We start from the raw sequence: 17,142 nt of genomic DNA on the forward strand, positions 1-17,142 counted from the left end.
TGTGCACAGTTCCCAGCTAACAGCAGTGTGCAGTGCGGAATGGGAGGTGTGAGATGAGACACAGGAGGGTTCAAAGGGCAGCACAAAACCTCCCCCAGCTGAAAACCATCCAGCATTTTCTCTCTCTGTTAACACTACACTGCTTGTGGTTTAACTTTGTGCTGTTTCTCAGCATTGGTTTAGGACAACGAGCTCAGCTGAGACCAAAGGAGGTGACACAGGTTTGCTGTGGCTTTCAGGTCATGGATGACCTTCTGCTCAACTACAGCACAGGCTTCATGTGGGCTCTTTCATCCTCTACTTATTATGGACCACATGAAAAAAACCCCTTTAGATTCAAAGCCTGGAAAAGCATCAGCAATGGGCAGGGGCTGGAGGTGGGTCTCGGTGACAGAAAGCTGCTGGGGCTTGTACTCAAATGTTTGCTTCAAGTGCTGCCCTCCCTCCCCAGCTTCCTCTATTCTCACAGGTATTGAAAGGCTATTTTCAGAGATATTCCACCTTTGTGTGGCTCTGTCACTTCAGATAACTTCCTAGAAGATCTGAAATAGAACCTGCAGGAATTTCAGCAAGGCAGCAGGCTTTAGCTTTACACTGGAACAAGAATTCCCTGGCAAGGAGGCATTTGTTCAGTTTTCTGTGTTGTTTGTGCAGTTTTTGTGCCTGGCTGCTCTCTCTGAGGGGCTGGTGGGTGACCAGGTGAGAGGAAGGAAGGAAATGCACAAAGATCCATGAGAGCTCCTGGCTGCAGTCCAGCCTGGGACAGCTGGTTTGGGTTTGGCTCAAGGCAACCTCTTCAATGGAAATGGGGCTTTAGACAGCAGATTATTGTTGTTACCTGAATATTCACCTCTGCTCTTTGGTGAGCAAACCTTTTTTTTTGTGTGGTCAGAGCATCCCTGGAGTGTCCAAGGCCAGGCTGGATAGGGCCCTGCTCTTTAGATCAGGAAGGTGTCTCTGATCTTTAGATAATTCAAAAGATGATTTTTAAGGTCCCTCCCAACCCAAACCATCCTCTGTGATTCCATTTACCTCTCTAAGCTCATGATTCTCATTCTCAAACCACGTGAAGGCTGCAATTTTTCTCCTTCCCTAAGAACATGCTGAGGTTTCTGATGTTTAGCACGGGTGGTTCCATTCCTTTGCCAGTCTGGAGGTCGTTTTGTGGCCTCCATTCCTGAGGCAAGGTCTAGGTCCAGACAGAAGGTAAAAGCCCATACATCCTTTATTTGAGCATTTCACAAATAAATTACAAGTTTCTTTGCAACCACATCATAAATCAAAATGTTTATTTACACCTCAGAAACAGCAAGCGATTCAGCAACTAGGGCCCAAAGGAATGATTAACTGGAAAAGCAGCTGAATTAAGCATCTTGAAAATCAAACAAAATGTTTTCCTCCTTGTTTGGACTGTTAAAAATGAAAAAAAAAATGTTGATGGTAACTTCAAGGGACAGAGGTTGTTTGGGGTAGGTGTGGTTTTGCAGGAGGGTTCTGGCTGAAATGGCAGTAACAACACAACCCCTTTGTGCTGAGTTCCCATCTCAGCCCCCCAGACACGGATTCATTCCTCATTCCACACCTCAGGGGGTGTGTGCACATCCAAACACCCAGCCTGGCTCTACACTACATTTGTTTCACCCCAAGCCTCAGAGTGCACTCGCTTGCTGATGCAGAGGAGGAGTGCAGCGCTCAAGGCTGGATGAAGCTTTCCCGAACAGCTGTCCCACTGAAAGCTCAGGAATGTCCCACATTGTCCCACTGAAAGCTCAGGAATGAGGAATTCTGGCTCTAAACCCTTCCCTTCGCACTCCTGTGACCTGCTGATCCACAGACAACTGACAATGAGTCAGAAAACAACGATGCATGTCTTCAACTGATATAATTGTGGTACGAGGGGACAGCTCAGGGTGGCAGAAATACAACAGGAGAGTTGAGATAAGCCTGGGGCTTGGTGTGTGGGCTTTTCGCCCTTTTTATTTGCTTCAAATCAGACTGGTCCAGTACATGCAGCCCATGCTGTCCCTTATCTCATGAATTCATCCCTAACTGAGGGAATTAAACTGCTTATTCCAAGTCCCCCGTGTTGTATCCACCTCCTTCCACCTGCATATATATAATATATATATTTATATGTGTATATCTCTATATATCTACATATATACACACATAGCAGTTGTGCAACTGGAAACCCTCCTCTGGGAGTGGGGTTTCCAGTGTGCATCCATCCCACTGGGACCAGCCCCGAGCAGCTGCAGTGTCCTGGTGTGAGGCAGGACAGGGCACTCAGCGCCTCGTGTGCTTTCAAGACTCAGCTCTGTCTGCTCTGAAGAGAATGTCTATCATGTTCATTCCTGATGTGCACTGCTGAAGGGCACAGAGTTAACTGAAAGGAAGTAACTGCTGTTTTATTTTTCTTTGTGTTAGCATTGGGCTGGCTCTCTCTCAGACAACAGAGTTTCTAGAGATGCAAAAAAGGCAAGACAGGAGCAGAGTTTTGCTTTAGACTTGGTGGTCTCAAGCCAATGTGACTTTAATATAATTATTATTTTTTTTAATTAAATAAGACATTTTTAAACCTATTCCAAAAGCAACTTAGCCTTTAGAGCAAGTGATGTAAAATTATTTGTGTACAGAATTCTGCTCCGAGTGGATTAGTAACATTTGAGAGGAAAATTGGCAGCTTTCTCAGTGTTTCAGACAAGAGGCCTTTGCAAAGGAAAGACCAAAGTTGTCAATATAGTAGATGTCTTTTTCTAGTGACAAGGCATTTAAGATAGGGCCCTACAAACTGCTTGTAAATCCATAATTTAATAAATGAGGTTTGTATTATAGTAATCTAAAAAATGACTATGCAAGAGAGCGGAACAAATCGTTTCACCCCATCCATTTCAAATAAAGGTTAAACCAAATGGTTCTGACAACTCCAGGTGCTCAGTGGAGGGCACCTGTGGGTGGCTGGGTGTGACAAACCCCAGGCTTCTGCTAAGGTGTGAGCACTCAGCAATCCTGTGACAAACATTGCAGCCCCACTGTTCACAGCCAGCAGCAAGAAGCAAGAGGTGGGGAGGGAAAATTCCACCTAAAAATGATGAACTGAACCTCAGTTCTGCTGATGGAGCTGCTGTTTGACTCCAGCAGTGTAAAGGTGATGAGAGCAGGGCTCAGGGACTGTGCTGCCAGCGTTCCACCCTCACCTCCACATCTTCCTCCACACCCAGCAGGAAATTCAGCTCTTTTTCCTTATTTTTACTCTCCAGACCTACAGCTACTGAGCAACATGGACATTAATAAATGCACACAGGCACAGTGGAAAAGCACACACAAGGAGCACAGACCAGGGTTCAATTAGCAAGCACACCAAAAATGAGACCTTTCCCTTGCTAATAAACCCCTCTCACTGATTGCTATTCCCTGTTTTTGTTTCAACAGCACAGACCTTTTCAAGTGAAATGATTCTAACAAATAAAAAGTAAGTTTGTGCATGTTACAAAATGATAATCAACAAGTTCACTGCCTTTCCAAATCTAGACAGCATTCATGAACCTACAAACACAGACTGAAATAACTTGGTGGGGCTAAAACAGCTGGGTAGGAAGAAGGGGTGTGTTATAAAAACAGCAACCTTGAATTAATGTTGAATCAATTAATTAGGCTGAACTAATGTTAAACAGAACCAACTATTAGAAAATAATACAACCAATTTTGTAAATTTTCTGCTTTTTCATTGTATTGTAGGAAAATGGATAAATCACTGCTGTTCCTTTGTTCCAGGAAATGGACACTGGCTTTTTGAGCCAGAGGTGACACCCTTTGTTCAGGTAGGAAAATTCAGATCCTGCTGTGGTTCCTCACTCGTGTCACACCATGAACGTGCCACAGTCTGTGTTAAAGGGGGACAAACATGAACATGGCAGCTTCATCTTCTCCTGGCATGGCTGCGATGGGCTCTGGGGACACTTGGGAAAGGCTGGGAGGCTTTAATGTGGGAGCAGAAATAAAGGGAAAATGGGAGTGGAGGCTTGGATGCAGCTCGGGTCAGAGCTTCAGCCAGGCTCTGACCCCTCTGCACATCAAAATTCTGCAGTGGATCCAAGAAGAAAGATCTTTTCCTTGGGCACAGGGTGTAGGAAGAGTCTTCCCCTTGCTGGTGGAGCTCCAGGCAGAAGAGTTTTCTCTTTGCTCCTCACTTTGGCTGCCCTTGGGATGATTCACCAAACGCTCTGTGAGCCTGGGTTTAAAGCAGGGAAGGGCACATTTTTCTGGCACTTGACAGAAATGACACCAAAGCCAAGAGAGGTGGGTTTGGCTGGGTGGAGAGAGGAAAAAAGCAAGTAGAAAAGAGTATTTGTGGGGCAGGGTAATATAATTTCTTTTATTCAAGATAGAGGTTTTGTAGCTCAAAGCACAGGGTGCAGAATATCTTTGGGTGCATTCATTGAACATACACGTTGGAATTCCAGAGGTGCCATACAGTAGATAAATTGTTCCTTTTGGAAAAAAATTTGCTTGAAAATAATATCTATTTTTATTTTTATTTATTTTTTTTTTAATAAAAAAGATGTGATTGTTGATGGCAAAGCAGCAGGTGGGGTCCATACAAGGCATGGGCAGGGAGAGAGGACCAGGAGCGTGCCCATGTCGAGGGTTGGGGTCAGGCACTTCCCTGCTGGGATGCCTGAAGCTGCCAAAGCCACTCCTGGGCTCCCAGTGACCTTCAAGTGCCACTTGGGTGACACAAGAGATTTCACTTGGCCAGGACTGCAGGAGTTAAGCTGGAAGAGAAAGCCTGGTCTGAAGGCAGCTCATATCTTATCAACAAATCTACAACGTTAGGAAAGCTCACGACACAAACTCATTTTTCCTCTGTCTGTTGTTATTACTCCTTTTGATTAAAAAAAAAAAAAAAGAAGAAAGAAAAAAAAAAAACCAAAACCTGTTTCATATTTGGTATAATACAGGAAGTCGGAGAAAAGCTATTGTACAGCAAATTTTAACCACCAACACACATTTAATATCTAGTGTAGCATTATGGGAAACTAAATGTATGTCTGGACTTATTTTTAATGCTTCCAAAAATCTTTACTATTGGAACATAGATGTGGGGTGGAAGGTATGCTCATACTCTCACTGTGGTAAGGATGCCATCGAGTATGACCCATAATTACTGTAAAAATGCCAACTAAAGAGTGCAGCTGCAAAGTTCTATTGCATAAGGAAGCTTTCTTGTTTAAACTTTAAATAAGCAAGTTTATTAAAATATTCTAAGACACTTACCTTACCCTAGTTACTGCCAAGCTCTAGTAAAAGCCACAGTCTGTCACTAGTATACTTTTTGTGTTAATTTTATAAAAATTTGGTGTGAGCTTTGATGGATCATTTACAGTTTATTAACAAGATGATCATCTTCATACAGTTAGAAGGATTCTTTTTTTTTGTTGTTGTTTTTTGACCTTACATGCTCACAGAATAAAAAAGGATCCATATTCATAGAGAACAAACACCCTTTTTTCCCCTGTCTGCAAACAGGTGTGCTAAGTTTACACACACAAAGAAATGCTCTCGTTACTCTTAACTGGAAACTGTGTGTACATGTGTATGTATGTATATATATATCCAAAAGGATGGATTGGTGTGGCTGTGAGGGTATTTATGGAACAGGGCCCCTGTGCTGCTGCTGGCCCCGAGGCTGAGGCAGAGATCAGGGCTCTGGCAAGCTCTGAGCATTGGGCTCAGCTTCTCACCTGCAGAGCTGATAAAAACGTTTTGTCACCTGCCCCAGCCAACATTTCAGCCCTTTGGCCTCTCAAATCAGGCAGAGCTGCTCACACCTGGCTGCTCCTCCTGCATGCCCAGCTCCCTCTGGGGCAGGGGGAGCAGTCCAGAGCAGGAACAAGCCCTGGGGATTTGCATTTCTCCTTTGCTGACCCTGAGGTACGAGAAGGGCCGCAGGCTCTCTGCTGCTCTGGACAGCAAACACAGCAGGTTTAGCCATGCTGGGACAGCTCCCATTCATCTGTGGCTGTGGTGGTGTTGTTCTTCTGCTCCCTCCCTTCTCTCACCCTCCAGATGAACGTTTTATAAAAGCTAAACCTGTGGTATAACTCTTCTCTCTATATAAATATATATATATACATACACTCATACATATACAAATACTAACCCACAGACAAAATATTTTCTGAACAGTTGAATAGCAACAAGTCAACAGATAGAAAAAAAATTGAGTCAATCTGGTTTCGTGGTGTTTTTTTTGTTTGTTTTTTTTTTTTTTTTTTTCTTTTTTTTCTGCTCACCCCAAGGTGGGTGGGGGTTTGGATGTCATGGTCTGTTAACATTCAGAGTAAATTTTGAGTAAACCTTGTGTCCTGCAGGAGGAATCCAGGGCCAAAGGGCAGAGGGGTGGAGGCTGTCGAACACCAAGGTACAGTTGGACAGATTGAGTGAGGTTGCAAACTAAACTGGAGCAACTGAGGCCGAGGAGTGAAGAACAGTCCTTGTAAACTGCAATCTTCAGGGCTGATGGGTTTTTTTCCTTTCTTCTCGTTGCCATGGCAACTCGGTAGGACAGCTTCAAATGGCAGAATTCTTACAGACCTAAAGGAGGAGATGGGGGTGAGTATTGCCATGCAAATCACAGGATCTTTATGTGTTTGGGGTTTTTTTTTTTTCCCCCCAGTCAAATCACTGGTTGGGTGCATGAACATTGCCAGTAGCTAAATATTGATTATTTGGGTCTAGGAACAATTAAAGTGAGTGCAGAAATCTCCAATTTCCAAGAGGAAAGCCCAAAATGTCATGGGGGGCAGTCAGAGACCTTTGTGGTGCAATTCTGGAAGATGTGGTGAGAGGATAAATCCTGAGCCAGGGCCTGATTCCCCACCTTGGGCACCTCCATCAGTTCCATTTGTGCCCAAGGAAATGCCAGCCCCTCCCTCCCTGCACACCCTGACAAGCAAAGAGCAAACAAACAAAATTCTTTTAAAAATTAACACTCTAATAGAGCTTTAGAGTTTGTGAATAAAGGGAATAAAAGGCCTGGTGCATCATATTAATGTTGCTACAGAAATAGAAGAGTTTTATGTGGCATTTCTATTAAATAAAGTGAATGTGGGGCTTGAATTCTGTTTTAGATGGACACCCTGATAATACCAAGGCAGTAAAGGAATTCAGAAAGGAGAGTTCAGGAGCAAATCTAACATCAGCTATAGCTCACACTCAGCCTATAAAACCAAGGGAAAGACTCAGTCAGCAAATGTTTTTCTAATGTTTATTGCATCTGTACACTTCAAAGATTGTAATATTGCAATATTGATAGTTTTGTCACCACCACAGAAATGTAATGGTCAATGTTAGATGCTGGTTTGCGCCCTTTAAAAAATTTTAATGATCTGTTTGCCTTTTAGGGCAAATCAAATTTAATTTAATTATTGATAAGGCTGTTTTGTTTTATCTGTTTCTTTCTTGTTATCCTTTGAACTGATGTCAATATTGAATTCTGCAGCAAGCAGGCACCTGGATGCCAACAGCTGCCTGGCCCCTTCCCTGCAGTGCTTCACTTCTGGTAAACAAAGGTAAATAAAGCAAATTAAGCGTAAGAAATCCATAGAGGTGCTGATGGATGGGGCTCACTGAAAGGAGAAGTTTAACTGAGATTTCCAAATAGGACAAAATCTGGAATTGCTTGGGCACATGGATTTTTATCCTGCTGCTGAAAGAAAAGGTCTGGCCACAAAATGAGGATCCAGACTCACATATAGGAGATTTATGGTCATGACTGCCAAAGTCTGGATATATTTGGATTAGGGATGCCAGCTAGAACTAAATTCTCATAAACAACCTGATCTCCTGGGTGGTGAAAAGAAAGAATTTGAGACTCTGGTCTCACAGACAACCTGAAAAATAGCATTTCCAGATCCCAATGAAGCTCAGTGTCATTAAAGGGGATTTGTTTAATCCTGGCTCAAAGGAGCTGACACTGGTCTGGGACTGATGAAACTGCTCTGAATCCTTGGGAGATCCTTGGGGGTCTTCCTGCTCAGGACAGGCACTTGGACATGATGAATGAGCAGCAGCTGTGGTGCTGAGTTTCTGTGCAATGCACTGGCTGAGACGTCACCAGAGAAATCTGTCAGCACAAAATTTATAAATTCCCCACCAACTGGAGCAGCCACTGAGCTGCTCCACCAACAGCCTGTAAACAAAGGGCAGGGTTTGGTGATTTATGTGCACACCTGAAGAAAAGCTTGTATATTTTACATTATATTGACAGGCATAATGAATGTGTGTGAGCCTTTCATACACATTGTGGGATGTACAGAAACCAGTTAATCTTTAATTATGACTCTTTCTCCGTTGCTGTTTTTGTATCTATTGAAGGCCAGTTTGTCTCTCACAAGGAATTTTGGACCCTCCCTGTTACCCCAGCTGCCTCTGCAGGCACCACCCCATTCCTGGCTCCTTTCACCTCAAAGCTCTACAAGCTCTGCTCAGATTTTCTTTCACTGAAATTTCTTCTCAACTCCATCCTTTCTTGCCTTTGATCCATTCAATCACATGCCTGAAAATGAAGTTCCCTTGGCTCCTGGGACTATCTCCTCCTGTAATTTTACCATGATTTCTCTAATCACTTTCCCAGCCTCTCCTTTGGTCTCGTTCCTCCAGTTTATTCCTTTAGGAAACCTTTTTCCCCCCCACTTTGGTTTCTTCCCCTTCTCAGTGCCACCATCCTTTCCTGCTCAGCAATGACATTGTTGCTGACAGTTCAGAGCTCTTACTCTCTTCTCCCACTTTTCCATTTAGTCTAAAATGTCAGCCTCTAGCTCTGATAACTTTTGGATGTTTTCCTGGCAGCTCTGCACAGCTACAACTCAGCTCTTAAACCTTCCCCCTGAAGCACTCCCTCCTTTGATTGCTCAGGACAACACCATCATCCTGCCTCTTGTTCAGGCCTGAAAGCACAAACAAACCAGAGGAGGTTTTTGTCATGGAATCTCCTTTCTAGCTCTGTATATTTAGGTTATGTCAATCTAGAGGATTCTCTCTCACAGGTTGTCCCAAAGGGCTTTTTGTAGCCATTCAAAGAGCCAAATCCCCTACCCAGGCTCTCACTTAGCAGGTTTGCAGCATCTTTTGTGAGCCCGTGACAAATTGAGCTGCTGTGTGCTCATCCCCTGCCAGCCTTGTGCTCTACCGAGCGTTTTCCTGCTCTGCCACTTTGACAAAACCTCTGTGGCTGTGCCTCCTTCACTGCCCCTTTCCCCCTGCGCATCCCTGGATTTTCCCTGCAGGAATTCCCTGGTTTTCCCCTCATCCACAGCCTGTGGTGACAACTTCCCCTGAGGTGTGTTCAGAGAAACCTGGGCCCCTTCCACAGGAAGCTGTGTCCCAACATCTCCTGACACTTCCACAAACTCTTGGCACTGGCAGAGGGTACCAAGACTACTCTGAATTCAGCTGAGCCTCGTGTTAAAAGAATTATCCCAAACACAGCCCTTAATGGTGATTGAGTAGAAAGAAGGGCTTTTTCCATCTCATTTTCTATGTCATGAACTGTGCACTTAGACCTACACCCCCACAAAGTATAATAATTTTTATTGAATAATAATTATTTGTTATTGAGTAGAAAAGTAGAAAATTTTGCACAGGTGGATTATTTAAAGGAATAGTTTTTTGCCTCTGGAAATCAGATTCAACACTCAAAATCATGGTCTGTAAAATTTCAGTAGACAACTTTTGGTAAGTAAGAATATGCAAGATCAAATCTATCTTGGGTCTTTCTGTTGCACACAAAATTGATTGGAAATTGTTCTGTCCTAGAGAGCATCAGTCTTTTATTTTCTGTGGTTAATAACAAGTGTCAGTTACAAATTTAATTTCTACAAAGAGTCTGATAAGGTCATGTAAGGTGTTAATTGGCCAAACATCCTGGCCAGTAACTCCCTTAACACAAAATCTACAGGAATCAAGGATAACCAAAGTATTGCCTGGAAAATTTAATGTTTATCCTCAACCAAGGATAACCAAAGTATTGCCTGGAAAACTCAATGTTTATCCTCAACCAAGGAAAACCAAACTATTGCCTGGAAAACTCAATGTTTATTCCCAATCAAGGAAAACCAAACTATTGCCTGGAAAACTCAATGTTTATTCCCAATCAAGGAAAACCAAACTATTGCCTGGAAAACTCAACCTGAAAGTGAGGAAATCCACTGAAACCAACACAACTGCTCTGTTATAAACTCACTGGGGAGATCTGAGCCTCTGGTCCATGTTTAAAATCTCTCTGTTCTCCCAGTTGGATTTCCAGTGTTCATTGTTGTTTCCTGTGTAGGAATTGTAGTTTTCTTGTTGGCTTTTCTTTTTATTTATTGTCCCCGTAAAGAAGGAACAAATGAAAGTTCCATAAATGCTCACACAGAGCCAAATTTTAGAGTCTACTTCATATTTGAGCCCCAGCTCACCTGGTGACTTTTCCACTCACTTTGATGGGATTGCATTGGTTTTTAGGTTTTTTTTTTTGAACCCATTATTATGTATTTTATAGCACAGACAATTTATAGTTTGCAGCTGGCAATAGCTCATAAAATATATTAGTATTTAAGGAATACTGTGAGCATAAAATGTGCAAATAATGCGTGCAGGGAGCACATTTGCTGATCAATGAGAACTATTTCTTTTAAGAACTTAATTCCCTGGTAAGCCTGTGCCTGGCAGGTTTAGATCTGCACACTAATGATAATTAGGCCTAGTAATTATTTTATTTTCTTTCTATCAGCTCTGCCTCCATATCTGGCCTCAGCACTCAGGAATTATTGCCCACCCTGTGTTGTTTCAGATGTGATTTGACAGAAATTACCTACAATGAGTGATTTACTGCCAAAGCACTCAAGCCACAAAGGTGAGGATGGAAATTTTTTCTCTTATTTTGTCCCTTCCACCTTTTCCTGTGGGTATCCAGGGATTCACAGCAGCACTAAGTGAGCACAGCTGTAGGGAATGTATTCCTCCAGAAATCTCTCTCATTTCAGTCTCTAATGTGATCTTCACCAATTTTATCTCACAGTTCTCCTCTGCTCTTCTACCTCTGATACTTGAGAGACATTCAGCCTTGTTCCTTCTGAGATAACAGTGAGATAGCAGAGAATTCACAGAATGACTAGGCTGGGAGAGACCTTAAAAAGATCCATAGCAGTGAGAAAGGCAGGGTTACTGCCATGTGTTTCTGAATTATTGCGTTTCTGTCAATGGGCTCAGATAGGAAAGCACAGCACCTTCTCAGCAGCAGCTGGTGGCTGTTGGCATCAGGAAGAAGAGGAGGTCTGGAAGTGAAGATTTTCTTCTGCTGGACAAATCCTGTGAGAGTCTGTCTGGAGCTAATGTACTAATAGCATCAATAAAAATAATTTTACTTTGGGGATATAGGTCTAAGTGCACAGTTCAGGGTAGGGAGACTCATGGCATAGAAAATTAGATGGAAAAACCCTTATTTCTCCTCAGCCAAGGTCTGCTGGCTGTATTTGAAGTTGATGATGGTGGTCAACTCCACAGGAAAGCCCTGCATTAGAGTTTCAAAAGCTGGTTTGGTTTGAAAAGGTGCAATTTACCTAATTTAGCCCAAGTTCCTAATGCTGGCTTCTTCAAAGGCTGCAGAGACATCTCCCTGCCTCTGTCACACTGGGCTAACTCAGGGTTTACTCCTCATGTTCAGCCACACAACAGAGGAAAATGGAGGGAAAAAAAAAATACCCAGAATTTAAGACAAAGATTTAATGATCTGCATTCCAGGGAAGAAGCAACTGGTGGGATGTAAATTCATTCCCTGAGGTTCCGGCTGCCAAGAGCTCACATTCCAGCAGAACCCTTCCCTCCAGCCAGCAGTGGGGTCTGCAGAACTTCTGATCTCAGAAATGCTCTGGTGCCCCCCGGCTTTCCCTGCTGCAGCCAGAGCTCTCTCTGAACATATTTACATTCCATTAGTGACTGAATCCCTTGCTTCTTTTAAAGACACAGGTCTAAACAGAGTAATTAACAGCCTTTGAAAGATGTGCTCTTTATGAGACCAAGCTCACCCTCTATTTCACAGACTCTGCTTCTACACTGCAGTTAAAACCTCATAAAAATTAAAGGCGTTTAAGTTTCTTGCTGACCCTCTGTACAGGAATGAGCTTTACCCAAAATGCATTCATCCTTTAATTCCCATTAAAGTAGGAGAGTTAACACAGCTGGAGTTTGGAGTTCAGCTCATGCATGCTCCATTTCTTTCAATTACCCTTTCATCAGAAATATTACATTAATCTGGCATAATTAAAAGTCTACATTACATCATGGACTTTATTGAAACCTCAGTAATGCTAAAGAGGTAACAAAAATGATAGAAGAGATCAGCACTGTGCTTCTGATTAGGCAGCTAATCAACATCCAGGTACTTCTTTCCTGGATTTACCATCTAGGAAAGGTCATTAATTAGAGGCACAGTTATTAGTTTAGCCTGGATGTAGAATTTTGAAAAATATAAATTATTTTCATGTGCATCACTGGTTGATCTGTCACTGGGAAGTTTCAACTGCAGAAGTTTCACAGTGTGCCTATAAATTATTATAAATTTCCCCCAAAATCTCATTGAATTTGAAGGACTGTTCCCAAACAGATACCCTGTGTTTTCATTCCTGCAATTAAGAAATTTGGGGTTAATATCAGCCAGAACAAACTGCTGATCTCACTGGCCACAACACCCTGGGGAAAAGTTCATAAAGACTCCAAAAGCAAATTAGTTTATCCTGAAAATCTGCAGCTCATAGCATCACACACAATTGGTTTCTCATTTAAGTGAGAAATTATTTGACATTATCCTGTTAAGGATGGGAGAAGCACTGTGTGAAATGAGAGGCTCATAATTGCCCTCAGAGCTTTGGGGGGCTCTCCTAAATCAGTGCCAGGGTTGGACTGCAGGAGCTGAAACTCTGCCAGGGGCTCTGCAATCAGCCCAGCGTGGCAGGGAGGGGCAAATGTGCCAGCCCCAGCTCCCAGCGGGCACAGGGGACACATTCCCCCTGCTGAGGTCCTTGCACCTGTGGGACACCAGCATTAGCAGCTCCCACACTGCTAATTTATTGTATTCATTATGATAGATTCATTCTTATTATATTAATTTATATAATCTATATCTATAAATATATATTTATATATACATAGATAGTAATATTAATATATAATATAACTATATTATAACTGTATATAATATAACTGTATATAATATAATATAATATAATATAATATAATATAATATAATATAATATATAATAATATATAATATATAATGATATATAATGGACTAGAATATATAATTAATATATAATGTATATTAATTATATAATATATAATTATATAAATATATATAAATAAATAAATATATATATATATATATATATATATAGATAGATAGATATAGATATAGATATAGATTTTTTTTTTTTTTTTTTTTTTTTTTTTTATTAGGAGACTGCAGTGGCAGACCCAAAGCAGGGCTGGAGGAAGCCAAAGTGCTCTTTCTTCTGACCCTGGCAAGGGCACTGCTGAATTCTTGTCTGTGCCTGCCCTCCTCCCCATCAGGTACTCACACACACTCCCTGTGTAATGAGCTGCTCCTAAGTGAATAAAAGAAACATTTTCTGAAAGAAATGTTGGTCAGATGAAGCAAAATTCCAACTTTCCTTGCTTAGAAATTCAGAGCCATGTGCTTCCCTAGGTTTATCAAATAAAAACCATCTTCTAATACAATTCCTGTTCTCCAGGGAGGTGAAGAATCTCACTGGGAGATGGGGAGTTTTAAGGTAGAAAAGCCAAGATGTACTCCATTATTATTTTTTTAAAAATTGATGTGAATTTCAGTTGGATACTTTGTCAAAGCAGTGTTGCCTTCATTGGAGCAATAGGGAATAAATGCTTCCTTCATTTTTCAGTTCTGTCAAAACTAAACAATTGCAGAGGTGGCTGCCTGCAGCCTGCAAGGATATTTCCCCATGCTCTAATCTGATAAATGGAATGGAATGGTTGAAACTATTCAACAAGTGAAATGAATAAGTACAGTTTGGAAATAGCAGCACTGAACAAGTCTGCTGATATTTTTTTTTCATAGGGATGCTGAAAATGAAATGCATCAGCTGTAGCAGGGAGCCAACCCTTTAAAGGGCTGGAAGCTGCTCAGGCACTCAGATCTCATCTCCCACAGCAGCACAGCACAGGTTGCCAGCAGTTTTAAATAAGCAGAACATGAACAATCCAGGCACATTCAGATCTGTAGGTACAAACTCAACCCAGCTTGAAATCCTAAATTAATCATCTGAAGAAATTCTTGTTGAGTAAGAATAAAAACTAGAGTGAAGGATTATGCTTAGAAGCCACAGAAAAGGAAAAAAAACCAAACTAGAAAATCAGCCAGGTGTTGGTATCAACCTGCTCATTTCAAATCTTTTGAAGAACTGCTCCTAAAAGAGGTGCTTACCTAACCACCAACTAATGACCTATCCCAATTAATTATATTGATAAAGTGAGGTTTTAAGTCCTCATCTAAAATACTCCAAACATTAATTGTCGTTAAAGGGCTTTGAAAGGGTCCACTGGGTATTGCAGAAGCAAAGGCAGCAGCATCAAACCTTCAGGCACCACAAATCTCCTCCTAATCTTTAATATCCTGCCCAAATCTGAACACAAAGCTGTTTACATTGAGTTATTTGGATGCTATAAAGGGAAAAAATAGGAAAGGAATAGGAAAAACAGTTATGGGGAAAATAGCCAAGGACAGACATGGTGAAAAGAAACAAACATCTCACAATGTGTAGTGACCATCAATGGCAGAAAAAAATACTGCAGCTGGTCATGTATTCGGTGCCAGTTTTTAATCATAGGCCACTCCAGAGCAATCCTGACCATAACCATCTGAAATTCAATATTTATGTGGCTTTAAGAAGCTGTTCAGAGAAGAAATACAAAATATTATGTACCAACAATTACTGCGAAGTACGGCTGAGAAAATGAAAACATAAAAAGGTTCCCTTGAATTCCCAGCACTAAATGGGCTCTCAAACCAATCTCTCTGAATGTCCATGCCCTGCCTCAGAGTGACCAGCAGCAATAACACTGCAGCTCTTGGGGAAGGAGCTGCATTTGCTCCCTTCTGCATTCCAAACACACATCTCCTAAACGGCCCCCTCTGCTCACCCCTGCGCTCCTGCAACGCCTGCGGATGGCTCCAAATGTGTGGAAAATGCCATTTCCCACCTAACTGACTCCATCAAATGCAGTGTTATTAAGCACATTTCAATATGCTGATGGGTAATTTGGGGGCATTTCTATTTGTCTTGTCTGGTGTACAAACATCCTGTCCCCAATTATGGACATCCATATGGATTTCTGGGCCATTTCAAGCCCCATTAATTTTAGGTGGGCTCCCAAACTGCACAATATGCTGCAGGACTGGAAAAAACCTGCAGTGAAATCAGAAGAATGGGCACAGCTCTGTGTTAAAACTGAGATACAAATCAAGGCTGGCTCAAATTGAAGCAACCCCTTAACCCCAAACCATCCTTTCCTTTGAAATCAAACCAGATCTTTAAGGGCACAAATAAAAATGGTGTTTTTCTCATACAGGCACTTGAGAGAGCATCTATTTCAGTGATATTTAGCTGCAAAAATAATAACATTAATGTGGACCAAAGCATCTGTCAAAAAGGCAGTGAGTGATAGTGGATATTGCTGCTGTTGTTTGGTTTAGGATGTGAGATTTACATCACTGGAACTCACTAAATATCAGCAATTTCCAATTACTTGGAGGGCAAATTTTAAGTGATATTTTAGGTACCTACATGGCTGTGCTCTAGCACAAGAATGCAACTCAAATTAGAGCAGTGCAAAAAAAAAAAAAACCCCAAATAACCACCTCAATAAAGCACCTTTCACAGCAAAACTCTCCAATTTTAATAGTTTTTGCAATTTTAGCCAAAATAGGGATATTTGATTTCTCAGAAATGGGAAAATGTATCTTGGAAACTTCCTTAGTATTTTTCATTAAACTGATCTTTTTTTTTAACTTATTTAAAAATAAACTGCTCTGAAAAGAAGAAAATTGCTGTAGAAGATTAAAAGGTGCTAAGACAACCTAAAATATAAAAAGAAAACAACCAAACCCAACCAACCAAACAAAGAAACAAACAAGAAGTGTTGGTTTTAGCAAATTCACCTACTGGGAACCCTTCCTCTGGAACTGGATGGAACAGGGATGAACGTCTTCCTTTTTTTCTTGGGAAAACCCAAAAATTCTACAGGGAAAACCCAATTGTTGAGCCCTGAAGGAAAAAAAAAGCAACCTGGCTGTTTAAAACTCAGCCAAGAAATTCAAAATAAAGGCAGAAAAGTGGGAATGTGCAGGTAACAAATCTGCAGAGGGAAGGGAAAGAGCAGTGACCTTAAAGGTCTGTTCCATTTGAAACCTGCTCTGATTTGTCTTATTCTGGTGCCTTTCAGGAATGCTCTGTTTCCCTTTTCAGCCATTTGATGTTGCTGCACAAATAACACGGGGTAAACAAGAGATACAGGGGCTGCTGTGGCTTTGAAAAATGAGCTGGGTGAGAGATAACACTGCAGGATTAACTCTGCCTGTCCAGCTGCATGGAAATTCAAACTCACCAGTTCCATATAATTGAAATTTTTACTTTTTTGGGTTTTTTTTTTTGTTTGTTTGGTTTTTTTTTTGCAGTGGTTTAATAATAAACACATCATTTTCAAGGGATAAAAAAAAAAACCACCTGTATTTTCTCTATTGGCCCTGCATGTTTATTTGTCAAATCAGAAAAAAGCCAATATAGTGAGGGACAGCCAACACCAAATAGGAAAAGTTTGTGGAAATTACTAGGCAATTAAATTCAGGGGTATCTCTAAGGCTTTTTTGTAACATCTGTGCCAGTCTCTGTTTTTCAAACACACCTGAGGCCTTTCACCCTGACTTTAACAAATTAATTGCAATGTAGACACCTCTAGTTTATTTAATTTCTTTAAGGCAGCGTTTCCCCCCTTGTCTGGCACGTCACTTTCTGTTCAGAATAATGGAGCTCTTCACTTATTTCAGCTCAAGTCAACTTGCAGCTT

At 41.4% G+C, this 17,142-nt stretch overlaps 1 protein-coding gene across 1 annotated transcript in view; it reads right to left on the reverse strand.

The window, feature by feature from the left end:
* Positions 1-1,207: 1,207 nt before the first annotated feature.
* The window catches only part of LOC118700301 (cadherin-13-like), a gene marked incomplete at its 5' end in the record, with an annotated part of 31,474 nt that continues 15,539 nt past the window's right edge, over positions 1,208-17,142 (reverse strand). Inside the window, one exon of the mRNA XM_036404693.1 lies at positions 1,208-6,597. Coding sequence (XP_036260586.1) covers positions 6,590-6,597 — 8 coding nt within the window. The remainder of the gene's footprint in view (positions 6,598-17,142) is intronic.

The sequence above is a fragment of the Molothrus ater genome, unplaced genomic scaffold (genome assembly GCF_012460135.2).
Source record: "Molothrus ater isolate BHLD 08-10-18 breed brown headed cowbird unplaced genomic scaffold, BPBGC_Mater_1.1 matUn_MA548, whole genome shotgun sequence".
In the NCBI taxonomy this organism is placed as follows: Eukaryota; Metazoa; Chordata; class Aves; order Passeriformes; family Icteridae; genus Molothrus; species Molothrus ater.